The sequence below is a fragment of the Apostichopus japonicus genome, chromosome 7 (assembly GCF_037975245.1).
Source record: "Apostichopus japonicus isolate 1M-3 chromosome 7, ASM3797524v1, whole genome shotgun sequence".
NCBI classification, from domain to species: Eukaryota; Metazoa; Echinodermata; class Holothuroidea; order Aspidochirotida; family Stichopodidae; genus Apostichopus; species Apostichopus japonicus.
This window is the reverse complement of record NC_092567.1, coordinates 13113533-13140293: the sequence shown is the minus strand read 5'-3', so window position 1 is coordinate 13140293 and position 26761 is coordinate 13113533. Positions and strand designations below refer to the sequence as shown.

General features: G+C 38.6%; 1 protein-coding gene and 1 pseudogene across 2 annotated transcripts; both read right to left on the bottom strand.

The window, feature by feature from the left end:
• Positions 1-1421: 1421 nt before the first annotated feature.
• LOC139970207 (uncharacterized) lies at positions 1422-7296 on the bottom strand (annotated as a pseudogene).
• Positions 7128-25275, bottom strand: LOC139969382 (uncharacterized). Of its 2 annotated transcripts, none has more exons than XM_071974277.1 (5): positions 25189-25275; positions 12160-12234; positions 11413-11750; positions 9792-9978; positions 7128-7514 (listed from the first exon to the last, which is right to left on the bottom strand). In XM_071974277.1, exons 3-5 carry the CDS (start codon positions 11578-11580, stop codon positions 7303-7305), a joined length of 567 nt encoding a protein of 188 aa, XP_071830378.1. In that variant the 5' UTR covers positions 11581-11750; positions 12160-12234; positions 25189-25275; the 3' UTR covers positions 7128-7302. The 2 variants fall into 2 exon arrangements, with proteins under 2 accessions (XP_071830378.1, XP_071830379.1); XM_071974278.1 differs by having other exon boundaries at positions 11413-11747.
• Between the last annotated feature and the right edge of the window lie 1486 nt (positions 25276-26761).

The following is a 26761-nucleotide window of genomic DNA, read 5'->3' as shown; positions in this document are numbered from 1 at the left end:
TCCAACTTTGCCTAGCCTATACTTGCAATGTGTTTACCTTCACGTTTGTAACTATAGCAAAGCCAAACGCTTCGCCTGTCTACTGTAAAAGTACTGCTGCAATGGCTGCTAGCTTGTCTAGGGAGCAATTGCTTACATTGAATTTCAGGCTTGGGTATTCAAACTTTTGGGTTTTTTTTTTTTTTCGTTTTTCTGATAAGGCAAGGTTGAGGCAAACTGCGTTTCAAATGTTAATTCATACATGAGCTTTCATTTTGGTTCCATGCTGGTAACAGGTGAGTCGATCTTCTGTAGATGTCGGCTTACGCGTTAGGTTAGCTAATCCTCACTTAAGGTGGCATACTCCTATTAGAGTCTATATCCATCTGCTCGATTGTTCTCCTAATTCAGGAAATGTGCCAAAAAGCAACAGGAGAAGATCTTTTGTGACCTGTCATCAATCATCATCTAGTTTTGTGCGGCTTGCATGTTGAAGAGCATGAATGGAAGTTCATGTGTTGAGAAAATTGGGTCAATTGAGGCAATTTTAGACCCCTTTAGGCCTCCCAGGAGCAGCATAGGAAATTTGTTTACCACTGAGTGAAGAGGTTTGTTTACAAGTGAAGAAAACTTCCGGCTCGGATAGCAAAAAAATCTACACGGTCATGATACAAAAAATTGATGGTGCCATGAAAGGCCAATTTGTCAGCTATCTGGTGATGGGTAGCGTTTAAGCTAGTGAAAACTTCTATCTAGACTTAAAGACCAAATTACTTTTGTGATTTAGTGTGTAAGTCAATGGGGCTTTTAATGGGCGTATGCTACCTTCAGTACATCCGTTGTCCGGCACATACCATACAAGATATTTCCACGTGTACAGTAGCACAGTATCCATACTGCACCAATGCTACAGGGTTCAAGAAAAAAAGTCTGAAAACGAAGAAAAAGTCAGAAAAACGAGCAAAAAAAGCCATACGTCCCGCCCCCCCAAAAAAAAACAGAAAAAAAAGTCCAAAAAACCAAATTTTAACTCAGAAAAACAGGGAAAAAAGTAGGAAAACAAAAAACAATTATCATGGCCAAATTGAGCCGCCGTAGATACATCACATGAGAGATGCATAGAAAGTTGACCTATTTCACTTATATATTCAATGTGAATGAACCATATCACTAGCTTTGGAAGTTTTCCAACATTGAGCATATGGGGGGGGGCTAATATTGATTTCCTCACAAATTAGTGTGTAAAGAGGGGTATTCAATGGCCCCTAGTCAAATTATTGCAGGGGCTCAGCCCCCCCCCCCCCCCCACACCCCCTAAGCCTATGTATGTACAGGCACATAGCCAGAGATTTGTCATGCAGAGGTTCAACTTGTTTTTCTGATCTGGCCCACAGAAGGGTTCCAAAGGGTTCCCACTTTAGTGCTATCTGCCATGATTTATAAAGTACATAACATAATGTTCCAGTTATATATGTTTATTTTCAAAACAACAGATATATATTGACAAATTATAATTTATATACCATAAAAATACTTATATATAATAATTCAAACATGGTGATATACAGTACTACACTGTGAAGAATTGAGACGTGTGATGTGTTTATTATGACATATCACATGTTTAACAATGAACGCATAGTATGTATGTATGTATATGTGATCTTCCCGCAAGCAGGAACTCGCGAAAGAAGCCATGGAGGCTTATAGACCCGCAAGCTGACCGAAGCCAATCTCTCGGCACATATCCATTTAACGTCCATGTCGGGAAGTTGTTATTGAACAACACCCTTGCCAGACGACACACTTTGCTGTCGGCGGGGAATCGAACCGGGGATCTCATGACTGGGAGACGCCGGCGTTAACCACTAGGCTATACACTCCGCCTCGAGTTAGTGTTTCAACCCTAACTGATTAAACCTCATTGGTTATTTCTGTGTGACTCTGTGTGACAGTGACTCATCGTCCCACCTAAATAAACGCAGTGTTTAAATATGTGACCCTTGAAGCATATGTATGGCATGTCATGTGTTAACACATAGCCCATAAGCCTAAAACAATGAAATTATTGAATATGATATGCAAATTACGTCATAGCATATATCATAGCAAAAAATGCATTTCATCAATTAAGAACCTACCTATGCATCAATATTTCTATCAAGATTAATGTAAAATGCAGTGTAAAAATATATAATTTACACATACTAACAGTTGAAACAAATTTACACTTTATATTAATTATATTAAATTTGTGTTACAATATAAATAACATTTGGTGTTCAAAAGCAGAACTGCTATAAATGCTTACATGTGTTTATTTTTAAACACCTTTGAATATGTTTTTGCATTTAAAAACCATGTTCAAGTTGTAAATACATACAGACACATATGACACAGTAGACACACACATACATAACGCACATTTAGTGCTGCTCCATCCACATCGCAGCACTAATTAGAGAACAAAAATACAATACAAGAATAATAATACACAAATATATACAAAACTGCACTGCGAAGCAAAGCCTAAACACTAATGTTTGACATAACTGCAAAAGATCAATGTGTTCAAAGGCTGTTACAGCCTAGTGTTTACTTTGGTGTTCAAATCTAAACACTTTTAATTTACAGTGCACTTGTTGACTACCAAACTTTCTGAATAACTTTGCAAGAAGTAAGTGGGCACATCACCAGTGTTGTAATGCTTGAAAAATGGATGGTACTCTAGTACTACTAGAGTACTGATTTGCAAGTTTGTTAGTGTTTGTACTCGGATGTTAAAGTACTCCATATCGGATGACAAAGTACCCTTACTTGTGCAATGGTACTTAGTATCAAAAGTACTCGGAATATGCTAGTAATTTTCCAAATATCCTGGATTTGGACTTATTTCACTTACTTTCTTTCCATTCATTGCATATTTTGGTTTGTCTGCAAATTATACTACCCCTGCTACACATATATGACAGTGTACATATTATGTTATCACATTCCCTAGGGAATGTCTCAAGAGCTGCTTTTGTGTTCTTGTATAAGCCTGTGTAGATTTTATCAATTACCCAGGGAATGCAGAGTCGCAACTTGCAATGCTGGAGTTTAATTATTCAACAGTATTGGAAAACACTCCACAAGTACTTGAAAGTATATGATAAAAAAGAACTTGCACTCAGTCCCAACTGTATCGTACACATACAATAGAGCTCATATTAAGATCTTGAAATACTTGGACTCTGATAATGGTACTAAGTATTCAGAGCCAGTGTTGGCACTATGATTATAATTTATTGGGTGGACTCCCCCTTCCAAATGGAGTGATGGAGTGTTAGCTCAGTGGTAAACGCCGGTGCCTTTCAATCAAAAGGTCCCCGGTTCGAGTCACTCCAAGATTAATGTATGTCGTCCAGTTACAGAGTTGTTGACAATTAACAATTCATAATCATGGACGTTAAATATGAATGTAAGAGACTGACTTCGGTCAGCTTGCGACTTTGATAAGCCAATGAGGCTTCTTCGCGAGTTCCTGCTTGCAGGAGGATCTAATATACATACATACATACATACATACATACAAATATTTTGGGGGAATTTCAAATTTAGGGGGGGTGGGGTTGGGGGTTCAGGATCACGAATAGCAATATTAAGCATAAATTTGTACTTTTTAAACATTTAAATAGGTTGTACTAGTTTTATGCATTAACAAATGACAGTTTGGCTTAAGTAGTATAAATTGAAAGCTGATAAAATTATGAAACAGCCCACCCCCCCTCCCCCAAAAAAATTCAGGGGGAAGTTCACCCCCACCAATTATCGTAGCGGGATTGACAAGAAAGTGATGGACTCCCGCAATAGTGCTGCTTAGCGCTAACCAGGTGCGTACGTATCTAGGGGGGTGTTGGGGGCGTGCCCCGGGTAAGGAAAAGAGGAGAGAAAAAAAAAGAGAAGAAAAAAGGGGAAAAAGACGAGGAAGGAGAGGATGAGGGAGGTTTTTCTATATTGGTTTCCCATAGATTGGATTTTGAAGTGATTTTATTCACAAGAAACTGAATTTTCAAATTCTGAACAAATAATTGGCTTAAAACCTTGAAAAAGTGGGGCTTTCGGATATTGTGGGCAGTGACGTAGAATCACTTACAAAAGCAATGAATGATCCACAGGACATGCAATGAGGTCGAACATGATGTGTGACTGTAGACAATCTTCAAAAAGGTTATAGATGGAAAAAAAAACTATTGGGAAATACTTGGTTCTCAGGCAAAAGTGTACATCTGGTTGGTCATTTTCACGCCCGAGAAGTGCCATTTTCGATGATCTGTGGGGCATCAAAACCAAAAATTTTTCTTGTACGCTCCGGGCCAACCGATGGTGGCGCTCCGCTTAGATAGTAATTCGCGCCCCCCGGGTTAGAAAATCCTGGATACGCCCCTGCTTACACTGCACAGAGCCCTGAGGAGCAGGCTTGGGCGATTACATCTGAATGTAATCGATTACGATTACGATTACTTGAGAATGTATGATTATGATTACGATTACGATTAGCCTAAAGTTGAAGTAATACGATTACATTGTAATGTAATCGTGATTACAATCATGATTACATTGTGGTTACTTGCACAATCCTCTGCCTATCTGTTTAATATAACTCTCTGCCGGAAAATAGGGCAATGAAATACGGCAAAGGAAGGGCATTTACAGTATACGGACAAAATTGTGGAAGTATATCTACAATTCCTACCAGGCATTACACATTTATGCCTTAACACGTTTAAGATGTGTAACCCATAAGTCCAGTAAAAAATACAATTTAAACAGACAGAGTAAAACAGACAAATACTAAAGTAAAACAAATGAAGATTTTCATGCAACACTATATTTTGTAAACTAATAATTTCTGCATAAAGCAGCAAAACTAAAAACTCTTTTACATTATAACACCAAAATAAAACTAAACAGCTTTGAAATGGGGCATTCCACAGTACATGGGAGGCCAAAGTAAGAGTAAATTATTTTCATCAAAAGGGGTAAAGCAAATTCTGATCCACCAAAATACTTAATTTGCAGTGATTTTTTCAGCAACAAGGTTAATTACATTAATTAAAGAGGTGTAAATGGTGCAAAGTTGGATGGGTTATTGGACAATGGAATATAGGCAAATTTCTGAATAACTTTTTTCCCAAAACATGAGATGAGAACAATTAATGTTTTACTAATGGACATTGAAATGTCCCGTCCGTGATGTTTTCACAAGAATTTTTATGCTAGCTGCCAATGCGTTTTGCAGTATTTCTGTATTCAAATGAGAACAATAGACTGACATAAATAGCAATGTGCTTTCAATAGCTGCTACACCTGAGCGTTGTGGCCCACTGAACATGGCAAATGGAATTATTTATCAAATTTACTACTTAAATGAATTTAAAGGGTGTATTTTGTCAGCCTGACTGTTATTGTTTGTTAAGTGTTTAATATAGTAATGAAATAATTTTCTATAATAAGCACACCATGTCAACTAATATCAACCAGTTGTGTATGCAAAAGGATTGTGAACGCTGAGAGGCAGCATTGAACAGAATAATTCAGGTGATAAAAAATCCTTGAATATGGCGATCAAATCCCCAGTACTTCTTAGTATAAGTTTATTGTGCTAGAGAATTCTAGAAGCAGGAACACTTCTTTGGTCACACTAAAAGCCAATAGTAAGAATTAGTTTTAATCATTTCTACTAATTTTGCCCTTCTCATTCAAATTTCACTGTAATCATAAATGTAATACGATTACGATTACTTTGCCCTTGTAATCGATTACGATTACAATTACTTTGTAATTTTCACAAAAGGAATCGATTACGATTTCAATTACTTCAAAAAATGTAATCGATTGTAATCGATTACGATTACTGATTACGATTACCCCAAGCCTGCTGAGGAGTACTCCGGTTCTTGGTTCTCTGATAAGAGTACTCAACTATAACACCAAGATTACCATTTGGCAAAGTGATTTGGCTAACCATCCATGCATTTTGTCAATAAAAATGATTTAACTGCAATAATTGAGTCGAGTCAGTCCATCAAATGACTCAAATTCAAGTCTACACATGGCTTACTGCACTATGTCGCTTTCCTAAAGCTATGGTTTTCAGTAACACAGGTGGCCAATGAATGTGGTGCATGTCTACCCTTAGGGAGAATAGTGGAGAGAATTTCAGTTTCTTTCTTATGTTTGCATAACGATGTTCCTGTACATGCGATGATTTACAGGGACGGCCTCCACCATGAGAAGATCTGCCCTGAATAGGCATCTTTCTTCTGGATAATGCAGTTGGCTGCAAACCAATGGTTTTCAAGCTGACTAGACTGCTTTTCCTGCATTTTGATTTTAAGCCTGAAAACTTCCCAAAGCAATTCAATGCAGAAAGTAACGCGGCATCGGTATGAAGCTTCCTACCAGATTTAATGAATGCTTCAATAGCAGGAGCATAGCATTCTGGGTTGTCATTTAACTTCTCGGATGACAGCAAGTCAAAATAGTTCTTTAAGTTATTTTTAACTCTGGTTTGTAGGGGTTGCTCTTGGGAGACATTATAATGTGCAGTCCTTGCAAGATATGCATTTTGAAATACTTAAGCTGCCTTATACAGCAGAAGTGCTCCATATTCATCTGACGGCACAGCTGAATACTCACTAGTACTTTCTATTATATCAGATGCAGTATTTACAGTATACACAATGCCATCTTCACTGGAACTGGGTACACTATACTGTGTTTCAGATATGGAAACAATCTGCTCTTGGTCGATGGAACTTGCAGGTGGCAAGAATTTATTCTTCTTGCTATGATACATGCGATTGTTGGCAATGTCCAACATGCGTAGCTCATAGAAGTCCATCATTCTCGTTGACACAAAATCAAGAAGCTGGACAACATTAAATGCCTTGCTGCGTTGCAGAATACGATCCTTCAAAACACGCATTGCGGCTTCACAAATAATTGTTTGTGTTATTCCTCTCACCGGAATGTCTTTTCTATAGCATAGGGCCCATTGTTCTTTGTGGCTATACAGTTGCTTAACATAGTCTTGGAAGCTTGTATACTTAATTACTGTTATTTGTTAGCATGGACGTGTACACATCATCAAGTTGTTTGGCATCATTAGCATATAGCAGATCTTTAACACAGGTTACTAATACCATGTTTTCCATCCCATAGCCACCTCATTGTGTTACTGCTTTCATTGGTGACTTTAAGACATCCCACAGGAAGGCCTCCACTGCATGAATGAGTCATCAGGAGATATATACGACAATTCTGTCCTAGAAAAATTACCTAGAATCCACAATCATCAATTCGCCAGACTATAACTGTACTGAGAACCTGTTTCATCAACATTGTGCAAATACCTACTATTAGCTGGTTATCTGAAGTGCAGTCCATTTTGACACAGTCACCATCTACCTGGTTGAGTTGAAGAATCAGATTTTCTAGGTGTTGGAGGACACCAGCCTGCTGAGGCTTTCTTGAAGCATTTATAGTATAGTCTATAAAATATAGAAATAAAATAAATTTTGATAGGTAAAATCTCAATCAGTAACATCAACAACAATCTGACAGACAGACAGACAGACAGACAGACAGACACAATTGTCAATTCAATTGTCATTACATCTGCTCCACAAGTGATCCAAGAGGGTCTCCTCTGATGACACTTATAAATCAGTAAAAGAAATTATTCCAATTGGCACAGTGATTAGTTGTCGGTACAAGATTGTATATGATGTAGTCATTAATATAATACCAACTTGTTCTGGAATTATATACACTGGAGAGTAGGTACCACAAGGTTGAGGACATGCATCCATTCAATATAACCAAAAGCAATAGGTATCAAAATTCAGCATATTAAAAGGATAAGCCCAATCAAAGTTTGCCTCTCAATTCAAGTTATGCTAAATACAAGTATGAGCTCAACTGAAGTTTTTCTAATAAAGTTAAAGTAGGAATCGTAGTTAATATTTTGGATTTTCGTTTGGTTATAGTGAGGTAGGCAGGCAGTAACTTTTTTCCTCCTAGAACGCTATCGCAAATAGAATTAGTGTATTCATCTGTACTCCTGTAAAATAACAATTCAAATAAATATTCATAAAATTGTCCATTAAAGCACTATGTAAAGTACTCGCCATGGGGGCACTACTCGCCCCAGGGGCACTACTCAACCATGGGGCACTACTCAGTACTCACCCTGGGCACTACTCGCCCCAGGGGCACTACTCAACCATGGGGCACTACTCAGTACTCACCCTGGGCACTACTCGCCCTAAGGGAACTACTCGCCCCAGGGGAACTACTCGCCATGGCGGCACTACTCGCCCTGGGGGAACTACTGGGGTAACTTTTTTCCTCCTAGAACACTATCGCAAATAGAATTAGTGTGTTCATCTGTACTCCTGTAAAATTCAAATAAATATTCATAAAATTGTCCATTAAAGCACTATATAAAGTTCTCCCCCGGGCACTACCCGCCCTGGGGGAACTACTCGCCCCAGGGAACTACTCGCCCCAGGGAACTACTCTCCACAGGGGCACTACCAACTGTGAGGGCACTACCCACCATGGGTTACTACTCCCCCAAGGGCACTACCAGTACTCACTACAGGGGCACCACAATGCCACATGCCCTGAGGCACTACTTGACCTGAGGGCACTACTCGCCACAGGGCACTACACACCTACGGGCACTACTCGCCCCAAGGCTGTGGTTTAACATCATATCCAACCCAGGATCATAGGCTGTATAGTTAGTCATACCCAGGATCATAGGCTGTAGTGTGACATCATACTAACCTCGAATATCGTACAAGTTTCTTCACTATAAGTCATCTGTGCAGGGCAATTGGTGTTCTTTGAGCAATGTCGCTTGAGGGGGTTGATGTCAAACTTTTAGCACAAAAGGTCAGGACACAAATATACTTTAGAAATATTGGTAGGGTGGCCAAAATGGGGGGGAGGGGTTTGGACTTGCACCATCAGTACTTATCCCAACAGTAAGTGATGAGAGTAAACTTGATGTCTTTCTTCATAAAGGCCTTAAGAGCATATTAAAAATACATTGATCAACAAGAATATCTAATGAAGGATAAGAGAGAAAGCTATAACTATAAAGCACAATGACAGTGTGTAAATAGCCTATGCTCAGCATATCAAACACAGTCATTTTGTGATGAGGGCTAGAAGTAGTCACATAATTGACAGAAAAAACATATTCGGGCAAAATTCCATGTCTGGCAGTAGAAGATGACATATATTCAGACTACCATGGACAATTTCAAGAACTTTTGCTCTTCATGTTAGGTCAATAAAACAACCACCCATCCTTCCATATTTACTACGCACAAAAATGTGAGTGCAGAAGTCAAACCTGACCACTTAACAGTGTAAATTAGAGAGTTTTTGACTACTCACCTTCTTTTCATTCTTCCTCATAAAGAAAACATGTTTTTCAGCTCATGTGTACCTCTGGGACTTTCAAAACCTTTTTTATAGAATGTGTAGATATTTTACATGTAACCTAGCAGCACATAGTGTGGTATTCTTTTAAAGGGTGGTATAGTTTCAGTCATTTCTACCACCCAAAATCATATAAAATTAACAAGACAGGTTTCATTTTGCTCTCTAGATATATCCAAGCTCACATTTATAGTTTCTTGAATGTTTATAAAACTGTTTATGAGAAAGCACTTAAAATACAAAACTGTAGCCTTCAGAAACTATGTAAGGTTTGTGTACTGTGCACACTACAATAACAGGTAAAGACTTACTTGCATTTTCTTCTGGAGATAACATCCTCTGCATGTGTGTCCAATAATCCAGGAGAAAATATAAGGTACCCTTTGAATGGTTGATCATTTTGAAGTTTATAATGTTGTTGGCTATGTCATCTAGGTTTCTGAAAAATTCTTCAGATATGTCTTGCCAATCACACAGGGTTGAAAAGTCTTGGATAATCTGTTTAAAGAAGATAGTAGAAAATGGACAATATGTATATATGTATGTTTAGAATATTCTGTTTAGAATTATTAGCATATCTGTTTAGAATATTTTGTAGCATAAACGTCCCCCAACAAGGGCGGCGGAAGCACTTTTAGTCTGGGGGGGCACCAACGTCGAAGGGCACTTTGCTGAAATTCGATTGGACTGATGCAGCCTGATATTTAGTACCCTTTATAACTCTTATTATATTATCTTATTTGCGTATACACATCACTCCATCAACGCCACCCCCCCCCCCCTCTCAAGGAAACAATGCCTACTAGCACTGCAGTATCTAACGTGCAAATTGGGAAACAAGGAAAAAGACAAAATGAGGTGAAATCATTATAAAGTCCAAGTCCCTGCACACGCGATCGATACATGCATGAAAGCAAATGAAATATGTCAAAATACTGAAATAAAAGTAATTTTCTATCTTTTTTTTTCAATGGTTAAACTGATATTATTATGATCATTATGATTGTAACAACTTTCCCAATAATTCTAACCAAGTTGGAAGGGTTATAACACGGCAAATGATTGTATGTTATTGGCATGCGATGTAAAAACCAACGCATGCCTATGTGATATGCACATGCGTGAAAAATTTTGGTAATATTTTTCGGGCAAGTCGTTACAGCCCCCCAAATCAAATTGGGCTCCTACGCCTGTGGTAGTAAACATTTAAAACTTCCCGAAATATTTCATTCGACGTGGGTTTCGCTTTGTAAATTCTTTTTTTATTTAGAAATTTGTATGTAGAAAAAGGGCACATTTTTAATCTGAGGAAAAGTGGGGGGGGCACGTGCCCCCTGTGCCCCCCCCGGTTCCGCCGCCCTTGTCCCCCAATTAGTTTGCCTAAACATTTACTGACAGAAAGTGTCAATTACAAAGAAAGCAACCTAGCAGTTACTGTTCCTTCCTACTGATTCTGGATGCTATTTTTTCTTGGTACACTTATAGACCTTTATAGGATTGTATTGGTGGATAAGAATTACATTTTGTTTCCGACATTCCAGGTTCGGTTTTCTGTTAGCTTTGTTAAGTATGAAACCAATTACTTTCCTGACTTATAAATACTGTATCATCCAACTTGAAATTTCAAGTGGATGTAATTGGTATTCAATTGGGTGTATATGTTGTAAACCAGGTTCATCTTGGGTCTATATAGACCACATATGATAATGTGCAACTTGGTATCCTCAACCATAATAATTCTATGGATACTATTAGGAAGCCCTGCAGATGTATGCAACCAATTCTAGAACAGCCTCTATGGGTTTTTATATTATGGTGGAGACTTCCCAGGACTGTATATGCAGCCCTTGTTAAGGGAAACTTTTAACACTGGGAAGCCTAGAACTTGCACTTTACAAGTATAACAAGGGGTAAGCAAATTAACATACTAACCATATCTGAGGCAGATAACAACCGGTAAGTGTCTTTGATGTCTATTACAGGTTTCCTTTCGAGAATAAAAGATCTTCGGTGTCCGAATGTTTTTGCCATCAGAGATTTTATTTTTTTCTCGTCTTGCTGCTTCTTGGTAGATTCTTGCTTCATGTCCTTCACATGCATATCAATGGTTTCCTTTGTTTCTCCCTCAAGTATAATTGTAAAATATTTACGTTTACTTCCATGTTCTTCCTTAGATGACTGTGATTTTTTCTTTTCCTGGATACTTCATCAGAGTTCATGTGTCACCTTTCATTTCTAAACTTGTCTCTCAAAGCATTTTTCACTGCCTCCTGAGTAATGTGAAGATAGTAGGGAGTGCTTCAGGTACATGTAAGAATTTCATTTCATCAATTTGGCAAAATAAATGTTGTCAAAAATGAAAGAGGTAAATATTTCATGCATGGAATGGAACTTAAACCAGAATGCAAAAATGCACTGAGGTTCCGATGACTTCACACTAGACTTCAAAGGGGGGGGGGGGGGAATGCCATGCAAAATTGCAAATATCCATGTTCCTGCAAAAGTGTTCAATTCCCCAGGATGTCTGTGAGGGCATTGGGATTTGGCTGCCCAGACTACAAAACCTCAATTTCCTGTATAAACAAAACCCTTTTGTTCTTGTTTAATAATGAACGATTAGAAGCAAATAGTTTGAATCTTCTTTATCTAAAATTTTATATATTGAAATTAAGTGCTTACAAAAGGTTCACAAAACAGGGTTCTTGTAGTCAGGCAAGGAAAGGTTGCAATAACTGCTGCTCAGTGGTGGGATATCTGAAAATGAACACAGAAGATGATCCATAAGCAAATCGCATTCTCATCACAAGCCTAGATTATTATTGCACACTAGGTGAAATCTTAGTTAAGATCTGTGCATTCTCATTGAAGGATCATACTTGAGTCATGTGCTGAATCTGTTATATTTTATCATACAAGACAAGTTGCATGTTATTGAATCAGGTAATCATAAAAGTACATTATCTTTACTCAACCAAACATAAAAAACCAGAAATGGAAACATACATTTCATTTTTAGTAACTTCACAACAGGATTCTGCTGTTCACAAGACAAAGCTTACTACTTGGACAGAAAGTCTTCTTGATATCATTCTGTTCTACAATTACAAGGTATTGAAACATCTTATAATAAAGACTGATGGCCCAATATATGTTTAATGAAATAACAAACGACTGTATTCAATTGTAAAGTTAACTCTCACCCTTAATCGGTTAAGGGTGAGAGTTCACTTTACAATTGAATACAGGCCTTTATCCCTCATTTGTATATATCCCAAATGCTAAGACGATATAGGTATGATGCCCTTTATTTTGGCAACAATAGTTAATCTTGATGTTCACTTATGCATGTTAGCTGGGCTCGTCGACATGTAGCTTACAGTGTTATGGCAATAATGGCATAGTACAAACTTTAGTCTTCTGTAATAATGCAAGTATGTATTGGTATATATCTGGTAACATGAAAGTGCATTTTGACTATCAGCAAAGACAAGTTCATACATGAAAACAGCTGAACATTTAGATGTAAAATCATTAGTTTTATCCATTTTGAGATGCCTGACCTAATAACATGTTCATCTTTAATCTTTGCTGAACTCAAATTCCACAATGGAAGTTTGTAATCAATATAATTCATCCACATACCAAATGTGAGAAGTACTCATGCTTCCTATCTCGGCTGCTGGTCTACACATACACACTCTCTCTTAATAAACCATTTGGCCGTGAGTCTACCCCATCAAGCATAGGTGTACGGGACCATTTCCGTTTGGGGGGCAGAAACTTTTGTGCCCGAAAGTTCCCGTGACACTATCTAAGCGGAGCTCCACCATCGGTTGGCACGTAGCGTACAAGAAATTTTTGGGCAATAAATGCCTCTCGGATTGCCGGAAATGGCACTTCTGAGGCCTTGCAAGTTGCATCTAAACATTCTTTATTTTATAATCTCACGTTTTAGAAATTTACACTTCTTCAAAAATTTGGTAAATTTGAAGAAGAAAAAATGGTAACATCACTTTGAAGGGGAAAAATAGGACAGTATGTTTTTTAAGCTCCTATTTAGTTACCGTATTAATTATTTAACACAGTACTCAGCTACCTCCAGAAAACATACATTGTTCAACGACACGTAGGCGGGATAATGTCGCTGTGTTGGGTGAGACTGCAATTTGTCTCACCATAAAAATATAAAAAATAACAAAGAATATGATAAACCTGTACTTCTAGGCTTGTAGGCACTCCCCCCCAACATCCATGAACAAGAAAATGTTTCTTATATACACTCATGTAGGGGATGTCCAGGGATACAGTTGACTAGTTTTAAAAAAAAAATGATAGTGCATAAAGCGTGGTAGCCCAGATGAGCTGCGCTTACGATGGTGTTACACGGAAATATTCGGGCAACATGATGCTAAATAAAGAAAATCATTAGGCCTATATTAATATTAATGTCAAAAAACAAATAACCCAAAACGCATTATATATATATACATTTTTTTCCTCTTATGCTGCCCGAATTTTTCAGGACTTTTGCCCGAATTTCTTGTCCTCTGGAAATTTGGGGGGGCAGTCTGCCCCCCTGCCCCCCCCGCCTCGTACGCCTATGCCATCAAGGCAAACCCTGAAAACACCCTGATTCCTGTTTCAAGCATATTAACTGATGGTTCACAACACAAACTTGCATAGCACTGTTAAATTTAAGTGTTTATGTTGCTTCAATTCTGTGCATTATTAACTATTGCACACTATCAGAAAGAGTCATATGTGCTATTACATACATCCATACAGTCAGGGGGGCGGATGCCCCCTGACGGACTCAAATGGACTGCTGGCGCCCTTTTCAGCTTTTTACCACTTTTTACTTATTCGTGATTATTAATTTTTTTTTATTGCGCTCTCATCTACATATTGACATTTGTCACATTTTTTGGCGATGACACCTATTCATTCTTCATTTATCTGCAAATAAGCAAGGCCAGGAAAGGGTCATTTCCGGCAATCTAGGGTGTATCTTTACTAAAAAAAAAAAATATCTGAACGCTCCACGCCAACCTGTGGTGGCGCTCCGCTTAGATAGTGTCGAAAGCACCCCTACAGACCATTCTCGCCCCCCTTGACCAATACCCCTAGCTCTGCCACTGTTCCAAATGTGTTATTGTTCCAGGTTAAATAACACCACTTTTTTTACGAAAAGGTATAGAATTAGCACTTTCAATCAAGTGACCCTAAACACAGTTTATATGAACAGTACAGAATATACTTTGACATAGGTTTAACAGCTTGATTTTCAAAACTTCGGCTGTAAGTTGTTGAACATGCATGCCAGTACTGAGCAAAATGTGACTTCATAATAAATGGCCTCTACAAATAAGGGATTTTTTACTGGCCATCTTCTGCAGGGAATGTGTGGGACTTAATGTAAACCCACCAACCGCCTCCCCAAACCCTTAATATTTTAGTGATAGCTTAAAGAGAAAATGCAGTCACCCCGATTTGAATTAATATACTGTAGTATATAATATCTCTATTATGGCTCTTCCTACTCATGTGACACTGTTTTTGTTACTGAATTGTTGAATTTATGCAGCATAACCCTTAGATTTGCCTTTTATATGCAATATTTATGTTCTAAAATGCCATAAAATATAATCGTAACGTCAGCACCAGAGATTTACAAGATTTAGCTGATATTACATATTAGTTTGGGGCAACTGCTTATACCCTTAAATAAGCTCTGAAATGATACATTAAAAAAAGATTTATTTTGTTGTTGTTGTTGCTTGTCAATGAAGGATAATAATAAAAAACAAACTGTTTCATACACAGGCGCGTATTCAGGGGGGGTATCCAGGGGCGCGCCCCCCGGGTAAGAAAAAGAGGAGGGAAAAAAAGAGAAGAAATAAAGGAAAAGAGGGGGAAAAAAGAGGAGGAAGGAGAGGAAGGAAGGGAAAAGAAAAAAAAGAAAGAGAAAAAGGAGAAAAGGAGGGAGTAGAAGATAAATGCCAAGACACCAGGAAGAGAAGAGGAACAGTCATAATTACAGCGCTGATCACTATTATATACACAGGGTAGCCAGTGACGGATCGAGGATTACGGAGGGGGGCATGCACCTCACCCTACCCCTTACACAGACAACTCCATTTTTGATGTTTCCATTCCCCTCTCTCATTATTAATGCATATATATATATATATATATATGCTACATGGTCTATTATAACGCGTAAGTGTATGGACGCCTTAATCAATTGTGCTATGAAACCAACTGTGGCTGGTCTCGACCGAGTCGTCGGGGAACATGATGGGCCCACAGCCCAACGCCCCACCCATCTAATGGCTTCCAGATGAGTTACGAAACTTAATTAATGACCTTCGCCCGTAGTACCAAGACCTTGACAAAATCCCGCAACACACCACTTCATCGATAACAAGTGATCGGATTGTGTATTAGTGACGCATAGAGGTCGTGCACTGACCTACATGGAGTGTGACCACTCCCGACTTTGCAAAGATCAGGACCCGAAAAATCCAAGAAATCCCAAGGGCACTGTACTGTATGGATATCTAGCGATATCTAGGGATGAAATTCCCATTATCTTCCCTAAACTGAAGGCAGATTGAGAATCGAATCCTTCAGTGTGTAATGAACTTGAAACTGCGTCTTTCGAATGAAAAGAATGTGGGGCAAAGTAGCGAAACTCCTATGGGCTCGGACTGTGCTGAGCCGGTGGCCCGACCAATAGGGGCCCCGCTATACTGATGCACAGAAAAAAGGGTACCTCTTTGGATAGGGAGGGCCCGTTTTACTGGAAAAAAAAACTCATGCAAGACTGAACAAGACAATATACATATTTTCACGTGATACCTAATACGGACATCATGATCATGGGCTCATTGGGTATTAATGTCTGTATCGAGCTAGTTTTGTTATATATTATTATAATGAAAAAAAAGTATATAATTTAAAACCCAATTCCAGCCAATGTTGTACTGAGTACAACAGCGGGACATATGATTTTTTGAAAAATGATAAAACAATAACCCAACAATAACCCAACAGACTTGAAACTGTGTTCATTGAAAAGAAGGCAAGGCTTCCTGATAAATATAATAATAAAATGTAAGAATAAAGATGCCTTTGGTGTATCTGGTAAGTAAAAAATGCACAGGAATTTAGGCTTAGATGGAGACAAAGTTTCAGCCGAAATTAGGCCTATGCCTAGGTTTGATTAATGTATTTGTACAGTAGTCTCCATTATACTCCATACAGTGGGGGGGGCGGCACTTGTCCTACTCTCTCCCTGGAAAATAAATTCAATAAAAATTAAGCATTTGACATTTCATTGATTTCCCCAACAGTTGTCTAGTTATGTTCATTGCATACAGACCCATAATGCATTACTGAAATGATTGAAAGTCAAAATCCTAAGACATGAGATGTCAAAACAACAGATGTGTAAATGCAACTTGAACGGTCCGACGATCTATGAGTATTTGTTGGCAAAAAAAATCCTTGTACGCTCTGCGCCAACCGATGGTGGCGCTCTGCTTAGATAGTATCAAGTAGTGTATTACACCTATATGACCTACTGCCCCCCCCCCTTGTAAACATGTATGCGGACGCCCTTGCTTGAACCTCCTGATAGGGGCCCCTTTGGGTCAGGAGCCGGGGCCCCAGGCTCCATGTTACGCCACTGGTGGGGCATAGCCAAATAAACAGAAAATGTTATATATTTCAGTCTCATTTCAATTATTCGAATTTGTAAAGTAAACAGCACTGAGATATCACATCATATCAGTGAGCATGAAAATGGCGTTCCAGGATGAACAGCCTCCAATCTGTCTATGTGTTTAGTGTTCGGTTTTGGAAATATCTGGTATTTTTTCATTTCTTCAACGAAGTTTTATAGTAGCCGTTATAAGAGGTTTTAATATTTGCACACCAATAAATTAACTGTGTCTGAATTTTCGAAAACTCCCTGACCAACATTCTTCATCATACTTCCCTCTCGTCCACTTTTGACCGGTCTGTTAGGGGTTGAAGGAGGTTATTCTATATTGGTTGTCCATAGATGAAATTTTGTGCAACATTATGGGTATGTTTTGAAGTGAATTATATTCACGAGAATTGTGAATTTTCAAATTCTGAACAAATAATGGACTTTAAACCTTGCAAAATGGGGTTGACGGTATTTTGGGCCACGACGTAGAATCACCTACAAAAAGCAATGATCCACAGGAGATGCGATGAGGTCGAACATGATGTGTGACTGGTGACAATCTTCAAAAAGGTTATGGATGAAAAAAACTATGGGGAAATACTTGGTTCTTCAGGCAAAAGTCTACATCTGTTTGGTCCTTTTTAATCCCGAGAAGTGCCATTTCCGGTGATCTGGGGGGTATCAAAACCAGAAATTTTCTTGTACGCTGCGCGCCAACCGATGGTGGCGCTCTGCTTAGACAGTAATTCACGCCCCCCGGGTTTGAAAATCCTGGATACCTTCCTGATATCTGTCTGAAAAATCATTGTTACAAGGTACATCTTTTTTTCAATTCCAACCAATGTTACGGTGTCATATGAACTTGAAGAGCTTGTAAACGAGCAGGCCCCAGGATGTAAGGATTAAATCTGTGTTGCTCAGTACAAAATAACTGGATTTGCACCGCAATTTGCTACTTACTATTAAATCTTAAACTACTAAACCAATTTGATTTTGATTAGCACTTTCATTGGACAGTAATGCTTGTTGATTGATATTGCTAACTGTAAACTGTTACAATGAAAATTTCAAGTGGTATTCAACTTTGGCATACCAATTAGTCCCTTGCAGAATAGCTTCAGTGATAATTTCTTATCTTAAAGCTTCCCTGAAAATTTCCAATATGATTAGTTACATCCTCCTGTCAAATATCTCAAAACTCTTCCACTACTGTAGTGGGAAAGCCACGAGGAGGGGTTATCACAATGTACATACATTCATACAAGAATGTTTTCTGTGCATATATAATCCTTGGAACTGCCCAAGAGTAGTATAGAGGGCCCCGGATCGCACCGGTGCAATCCTAATTTGGATGTATCTTGATTTCCATCATAGATGTACCCCCTAAGATGGCACCTGTGCAATCCCAACTTGTGATGTACCCCCGGAAAGATGTAGCCTTTATGATGGCACCCGTACAATTCCAACTTGTGATGTTTCCCCCGGTAAGATGTAGCCATTATGATCGCACACAGTACAATCAAAATGTGTTATATCTACTGAGATTCCCTGTAACTGAGATGTATCCATCAATAATCGCACCCGTGCAATCCCAATTTTTTATCAGTTGAGATTTTCTGTCACTGAGATGTAGCCATCAATGATTTTAACGTTTTAAGAACGAGCAACATTTTCCCATTATATTCCATGAACCAGCATATTATTGGAAACTTTTTAGTGATATTCCGGTAAGATTAATTGAGGAGGAGGAAGAAGGTCTAAGTGTTTAAATTGATTAAAAGGCAATATGCCATCCTGTTGAACAAAGCCTGCCTGAAACTTCCACGTACAGAATGGTCACTTGAAAACCGATAACCAATGAAAGGGGGGGGGGGGGGGGAAAGACCCGAATGTTTCCTCTTTAATCCTAGTTACTTTAGTGATTTTAGGTCGCTGAATTTGTATCTGTATGTTCAATGGTACTCAATAACATGGATAACGAATAAGCCTTCGCTCATTAAGAAAATAATAATTATGACTGGTAGGTAGATGTATAATTGTAATACCCTTTGTGTTCATGATCACAACAAGACCAGCGTATATTTAGTATCCTGGACAGGCCTTATGTATAACAAAGAGGTCGTTAGTTTATGAACTGAAAGAGATTGATAAAATTCAACGGCTATTTTTAGGGCCACTGAATAATCCAGAAAGAGCGAGCCTTTCTCTGTTAAACATGCATTCTGTGTCTTTGTGTCTATTTTGTATTGATTCGTTTTTACCCGTTTTCGTAACGTGCATATTCACTAAGGATAAATCTCCAAAAAATGGATGTCTCCACTTGGACGGTCTGGTTCTATTCACGGTAAGCAGGCGCATATATTTAGGAGGGAGATAATCAACTTGCATGCTTTGAAATTTTTGTCTTTGGCTTTTATTTATTTATTTATTTTTGCTCCATTTTAAGAACACGCATATTCATTAAGTCGCCACTCGATTAGATAGGAGCTTCATTTCGTCATGACAGACTGGTAATGTCATGAGGAGGGTAAACGTGCATTGTTTAGATCACACCTTTAACTGTGATGAGCACGCAAGCACAAAATGAGTGACTCAAAGAGCAATGTCGTTTAGATGAGCAATTGAGCAAGTGCTCATATTAGAATAGGCAACAAGAAAAACGCATGATGTGGTTTATGTCATGAGCACGCGAGCACAAAATGAGTGACTCAAAGAGCAAAAGAGCACACCGTGAGCAAAAGAGCAGACCGTGAGCAACGCGAGCATAAAATGAGTTACTCAAAGAGCAAAAGAGCACACCGTGAGCAAAAGAGCACACCATGGGCAAAAGAGCATAAAATGAGTGACTCAAAGAGCAAAAGAGCACACCGTGAGCAAAAGAGAGTCGTTTAGAAAAGCAACTGAGCAGGTGCTCATATCAGAATAGGCAAAAATAAAACAAACAAAAAACGGATAACTTGGTTGACCCCTATACACTGGACATGTGGAAAACCCTATATTTTGAATACAAGGTCAAGTCAAATTGAAAAGAAAGCGATGTTTCTACAGTTTTTTATTTATTTATTATTTATATAATGAATTTGTGCAACATTCGGCCAACCAATATAAAACTGGTGATACAAATAGCACTTGATATCTTTAGTGCATCACTACTTTGGTTCCCATAACAGTGAGGAGACTGAAGGAACCCGTTCCGACAAACCTCATTTCGAATAATTGCTCATACCATTATTTTTTGTTTAGACATTTGAACAACAACAAAACTTCAGAGTAAGCACGAGAAGTAATGAACCCATTAATATTCAAATGATGATTCTTCAAAGATACAAATATGGATTTATGAAGTCATATACATCTCGATTATTGAGGTGACCCTTATCAGTAAAATAGCATTACAAAAAATATTGTTCCAGCTAGCTCAAGCTGTACTACTAAGAATATTGTGTCAACAAGTGTCTCGAGAAATACTCACTTTTAGGCTCCATCTTCATGGGCAAATTAAGAAGGGGAGGAATTCAGTGTTTTGCGAAAATATGCGGTAGCTTATATACTTCCCTTTGTTTTGTTATGTACATAAGCGTAGACTACCTTCGTTGTGGGAGGGGGGGGTGGGGGCTGAGGCAAGTTTTGTTTCAACACAAGCATGCCCAAAAAAGAGCGGCTTATCTGAAAAAAGGAACCTTCTGAGCGAAGGGAAGGGCAGCCCCTCCCCCTTCTCATAGGCCTATGGTTAGACCTATGTAGATCTTATATTGTTACCCCTGGGTAGGCTAGCACGGTAAACAATTTTAGTACCCAAACCGGTTTTTGTTGACCGAATTTCGGTATTATTTTCCATTTTAACCAACAACAAAAAAACTGAAACGTGAATTGCAAATACTGGAAAAAACAAAGTTAAAGCTTCCATCCATCATTTGTTGACTTTGGTTTCTCATATTTACTGGTCTTTTTGCAATATGAAAGTAAATTGCAACAAGAGAAAGCTATTCTGCTAGACGACATTGTCAGCTACGATCGGCACACGTCATATACCAGTGCTTGAGGGTGGATAGCTAGGCCTTACATTAGGCTATGCAGCCCTTATATGAGTAAATCAGTTAGGTGACCTTGTAGTATTGAACTGACCTTGGTGGCCAACATTAGTAGTTGTGAGAAGTACACAATCAAATGACCAGATGCAGTTCAAAATAAACTGTTATATCCAACGTGTTTGTCCTCTTTGTGTTGTTCTTATTATTTTACATCAATTTAATAGTAGAGGACATGGAGAAAATCTTTTCAAACACATTGAGCACGGTTCGTGTTCAAAACTTGATCTTTAAAACTTGAAAGTTACAATGCGCAATCCACAATACCATACGACATGTACAGCCGCGCACGCAGCCGGCCCAGAACACAGGCCTAGTAGCAGTGACAAACATTTATAACAGGCTAGCTCTGTGAGCTGAACAACTAAAGATGCAAAAAGTAACATTAGATCAATCACAGTCCTTTATTCACAAGATAACACCTGGCATCAGGCTTGAGCCAAGGAATACTAAAGGAGTAAAAATGTTGCAAATATGGCTGGAAATTACAGATGTTGCTGTTGGACAAGTTTACTTTGTATGCTAATAGATTTTATTATATTTGTAAGTTCCCTTTCATTATTTCTTCTTATCAGTTATCAGACAAGGCGTCTCTCAGTTGGTTGTTTGTTTACGTTGAGGAACACATGTTTCCAACTTTAATGTAAACAATTTATAATCTTTGCGACCTAATCCCCGCTTTTGCCAGCATTATTATTCAACTTGTACTTGAAAGTGTAGACTGTAAATTCATTAACTCCTTGAAGAGAAATTTAGTTTACCCCCAAGACACTAATTTTTTGTGTGTTAACCAACGAATTCTATTTTATCATCATTAGCAGGTTAAACAGTAAGCAACTGACTGAGCAAGCCCTTCCTTAGTTAACGGAAATTCTTAGACAATTGTAAGTAAATATTTACTTGTACTGTCACTATCAGAGTAGTTTTCTAGCTGAAGAGACCATTGGGTGATCTGGATGACCATGATTTTTTTTCTGAACACGAACATGAACTTGGTGAAGTACAGTAAACACAAGACAAATGATACGTGTGCGTGATGTTAAAACTTTAAGAAAACATTTCACTAACACATTCCTTTTTAACATTTTTACTTTTATAAAAAGAGAGAAATGCATTTCTTGAATTTATTCTCCTTATATTTTACTCTTTACTGCGAACGAACTAGACTTGGACCGCTGTCGGTAAAGCTTTAAAAATACCCATCTTAGTGATCGCTACACCTCCGTCAGAGATTTGGATGTTTTCAATGGAATTTGGGGGGGCAGTGTTCTCCACTACCGGTTTTGTCCGGGCGCGCCGCCCGGACAAAATTTGAAAGGGCTGGCTAGCGCCCGGACATAAAACTAGCGCCCGGACGAAAAACTCGGCCGTCCGGACAAAAAAAAAATACACTGGCACCTCGTCAAACATTTTCTAAAAGTCACTCATATTCTTTAAGAGTGACGAATTTGATCGAAAATACATGTTTTGTTTCTGCCGCGGCCGCGATCGATTTGCCCATCACCCCTGTATGCCTGTAAATTCTCCAATACCTACACACATGACATATCGTAAATAAACACCGACTCCGCGAGGTACGAAACTTCTTCGATATTATGAAACAAACTACGTTCGGCAAAGCCCCGTTTCCAGACTGCCTAACAATGAACAGCGTGCACTATACGTACATCAGTTTACAACTGCAGTGTTTAACCCTACTTAAATATCACGGTAGGCTGGCTTCATGTGTTTTGAATTTTCCCAGGTACCTTGCCAAACAACCCCCTGTCTAACACCTGTTTTTTAACATTTTTGGCACGTTTCCAAAAAAAATTTTCATGGAGTAAACTATTTTGGCTCCACTCTAAATTAATTAGGTCAGTCAGTAAAGGATCGGTAAAGTTATGCGAAATGTTATCTTATACGTTCAAGAAAAGTAGGTAAATATCCCCGTAACATTAGGGTAAGTAAAACACACCTCAAGCCAACTGACTCCTTTCGCATGAACAAAACAATCTATTCCCCATGATACACCAGGCACAGTCTATACCATACAGACATAGCACGATATCAAGGCCCAATGGCTAAAGTATGGCCATCTTTATGAAAGTAAAACATGCAATCCCATGTTTTCGGCCACTTGGCATGATTAACTAAATGCTAAATATTGTTTCCATGTCCTTGTTGAGAACGTCAACTTCGCAAAATACAATTTAAGTTGTGTTTTTGTTGTTACGTGAGATCCGTAACCGACGAAGTGGTTAGGCTATTTACTATACACTTAACTATGGTAGGATATTAATTTTTTCTTTTTTTGTGTAAATTCTAGAAAATACTTTCTTTTTCTGCCGCTCAACACCAGATGTGGTCTTATGGATAATTCATAAATGGGTGAACTAGAGCCTTGTTTACATGAAATTAGTTGCATTTAGCACGATATGCCAGTTTCACGTGAATTTTTCGAAAGTATTTTGCTCGATCTTTCGTAAAATTTGAAAGGTGTACCAACTTACTTTTCGTACACAATTGGTAATTTCTCTACTGATTTTCAGAGTTTTGTTCTCTATACAGTGAATGTTGTAAAGGACAGGTTTTTACGAACTTCAAAAGTCATGAAGTTGATAAACTGTATTTCATTTCAACTTTCTCACTGCAATTGTTATCTTGTTGGTGTTGAAATAAATAAAGACTAATTTGTTATTTGATCATCTATTTATCATTCTTTCATTCATTGTGTGCATCTGTGTAATAAGGACTGATAATTGGTTGATATGCCTGAACTTGGCAGTTATCCCAGTCAAGCACAGGCTGTGTTGGGTTAGCCTTGCACAGTGTAGAATAATTTTTCATTGGACTTAGGGCCTATTCATTACTACTCATATTTCAGCAACAATTTTGAAGTGTTCCTATTTTTTTTCATTTGACAAACGTAAGAGAAAATTTAAAACACTGCCTAAAAAATAGCAATTCCTGGAGATACATGCAAGGCAAATATAGCACCAAATGTTGCACCATTTGGCGTGCAGCCCACCTTCGGAGGGCAAAAATTTTCAAAAGGGGGACACCCCCTCCCCTTAGACCCCTCCCCCAGGACGGCGATTACCCCCAGGACGGTGATTACCACCCGGACAAAAAAATTGACCTGTGGAGAACACTGGGGGGGGGGAGGGAAACGGTTTTTTAGCCAGATTCGTGTTTTTTTTGGCAAGAAAAAAAAATGGTTTGCTCATCCCCAGATCCTATGGGTTAGGGCTGCTACCGGGGTGGTTTTGTTTAGGGCTGCAGAAAGACCTAGAACATATGAGGCGAACAGCTCAATTGGTAGATAGAGCAAGCAACTTTTATTATTTGATCAAATGGCAGTAATTTAACTTATTTCCAGTGTAAAACACAATTAACACTGCAACATTGGTCCTGGAATATTGATCTACGGTGAATCCCCTAATTGTGCGACAAAATCGGTGGCGCCCTTCAAGTATGTTCAAGAACAATACGCACGGTTTGACTTCTTACACGATAGGTCTGTGCCTACACTAAACAGTCAAGAAACAGTGAGCCTAGCCTAATAGTAAAAATTTACTACCGTACCTCTACGTGATCAACATTTTATAAAATACTCTAATTACCCTACTTGAATTGCCTAATTGACTGTTTATATTACCACAGATCCAAGTCCTGCAATATACGAAACTTAGTTGACGTATTTAACGACGAATAAGTGCTATTCGCTGACCTAACCTACAATATTATACGTAATATTCTGTGACATCGTTGCACGTGTGGTTACATATTTGTAGTCTTGTAAAATATCATCGTTTGCCTCAACATCATCAACCAAGACTTAATCAAATCAAAACTAGAGGTGTTTTAATACAACTGGTTGAAGTTTTGGTATTTGACATTAAATAATTCATGTAAACTCACCTGCAGAAAGGGGACCGAGAACATATGAAGCGAACAGCTCAATTGGCAGATATAGCAAGCGCCTATCAACGTACGTTCCTACATATAGGCACAAATGTACACATTTAGTGTGCGTTTAGGTGCTTGTAATTTATAATGAACGCCAATTTGATATATTTGTATGGGTACCTATTTTTCCGTGCAACAATATAGATAATTATCTGGACCCGCTAATCGGATGTTTGTATTTACAGGTTGGGCGCGGCTCCATACCATTTCATTATCTCAGGTTCATTTTCTCTTTTGACTGTATTAGTTAGTTTTGCCTTATTACACTTTCACGAAACTTCATATAGGTCTAGCCCACGACTCCATCCCTATCCCCCTCACCCCCACATAAAAAACAGTTCTTATTTTACTAATCACTATACAGACATTTCCATGGAGAATTTCGGGGATACTCCATATATCTGTACGGTTTGCCGTATATTTCTAACAAGATAGGCTATTAATCAATATATGTCAAGCTAAACAGCTGGCCAATTGTCGCCCCAATATGAGGTCTTATGGTGCCAGCCCCCAGTGAAAAAAAGGAGAGGCGGAAGTATCATTCGGCCCCCCCCCCCCCCCCCGCTTCGCAAGTCAGAAAACCTCTTTTCATTTTCAAATGAGAAAAAAAATCTCATTCGGGAGCACCAAATTGCATCTAAGGCCATGTGAAAATGCAAAATTATTTACGAAATGGAGTGGGTGTTGAAGTGTGCTACATTGCACCAAATTGCATCTGAGGCCACCTGGAAATGTAAAAAAATCCAAAACCAAAACCCCTCCCCCAGGACGGCCATCAGTCTTCAGGCCCCCTAAGCAAAAGTACCTTCATATGCCACTGACAAAAAGAAAACACCATGAAGTGAATAAAAGGCTCTTACCTGGTGTGATTCTACGATGTAATGATACTTCAAATAAATGTTGTTGGTGTTATGCCCTATTTGGTTGTAAAATAAATACTAAGAAGGGATATTTAACACCTTGTTACTGATATATACAAACAAATAGGTACCGGTGCAATACCGTTAAATCATATGTGCGGTACCGTTAAACAGAATGTGCGGTACCGATGGATCGAATGTGCGTTACCGTTAAATCGAATATGCGGAACCGATGAATCGAATGTGCGGTACCGTTAAATTAAATGTGCGGTATGGTTAAATCAATTGTGCAGTACCGTTAAATCGAATGTTCGGTACCATAGAACTAATCAATCAAATGTGCGGTACCGATCAATCGAATGTGCGGTACCGATCAATCGATTGATAGGTACCGATCAATCGAATGTGCGGAACCGATCAATTAAAGGTTTGGTATCGTTAACTCGAATGTGGGGTACCGATCAATCGAATGTGCGTTATCGATCAATCGGATATTGATCGGTTCCGCACATTTAATTGATCGGTACCGCACATTCGATTGATTGATACCGCACATTCGATTGATCAATTCCGCACATTCGAACGACCGGTATACCGAACATTCGATTGATCGGTTCTGCACATTCGATTGATCGGTAACGCACATTCGATCGATCGGTACCGCA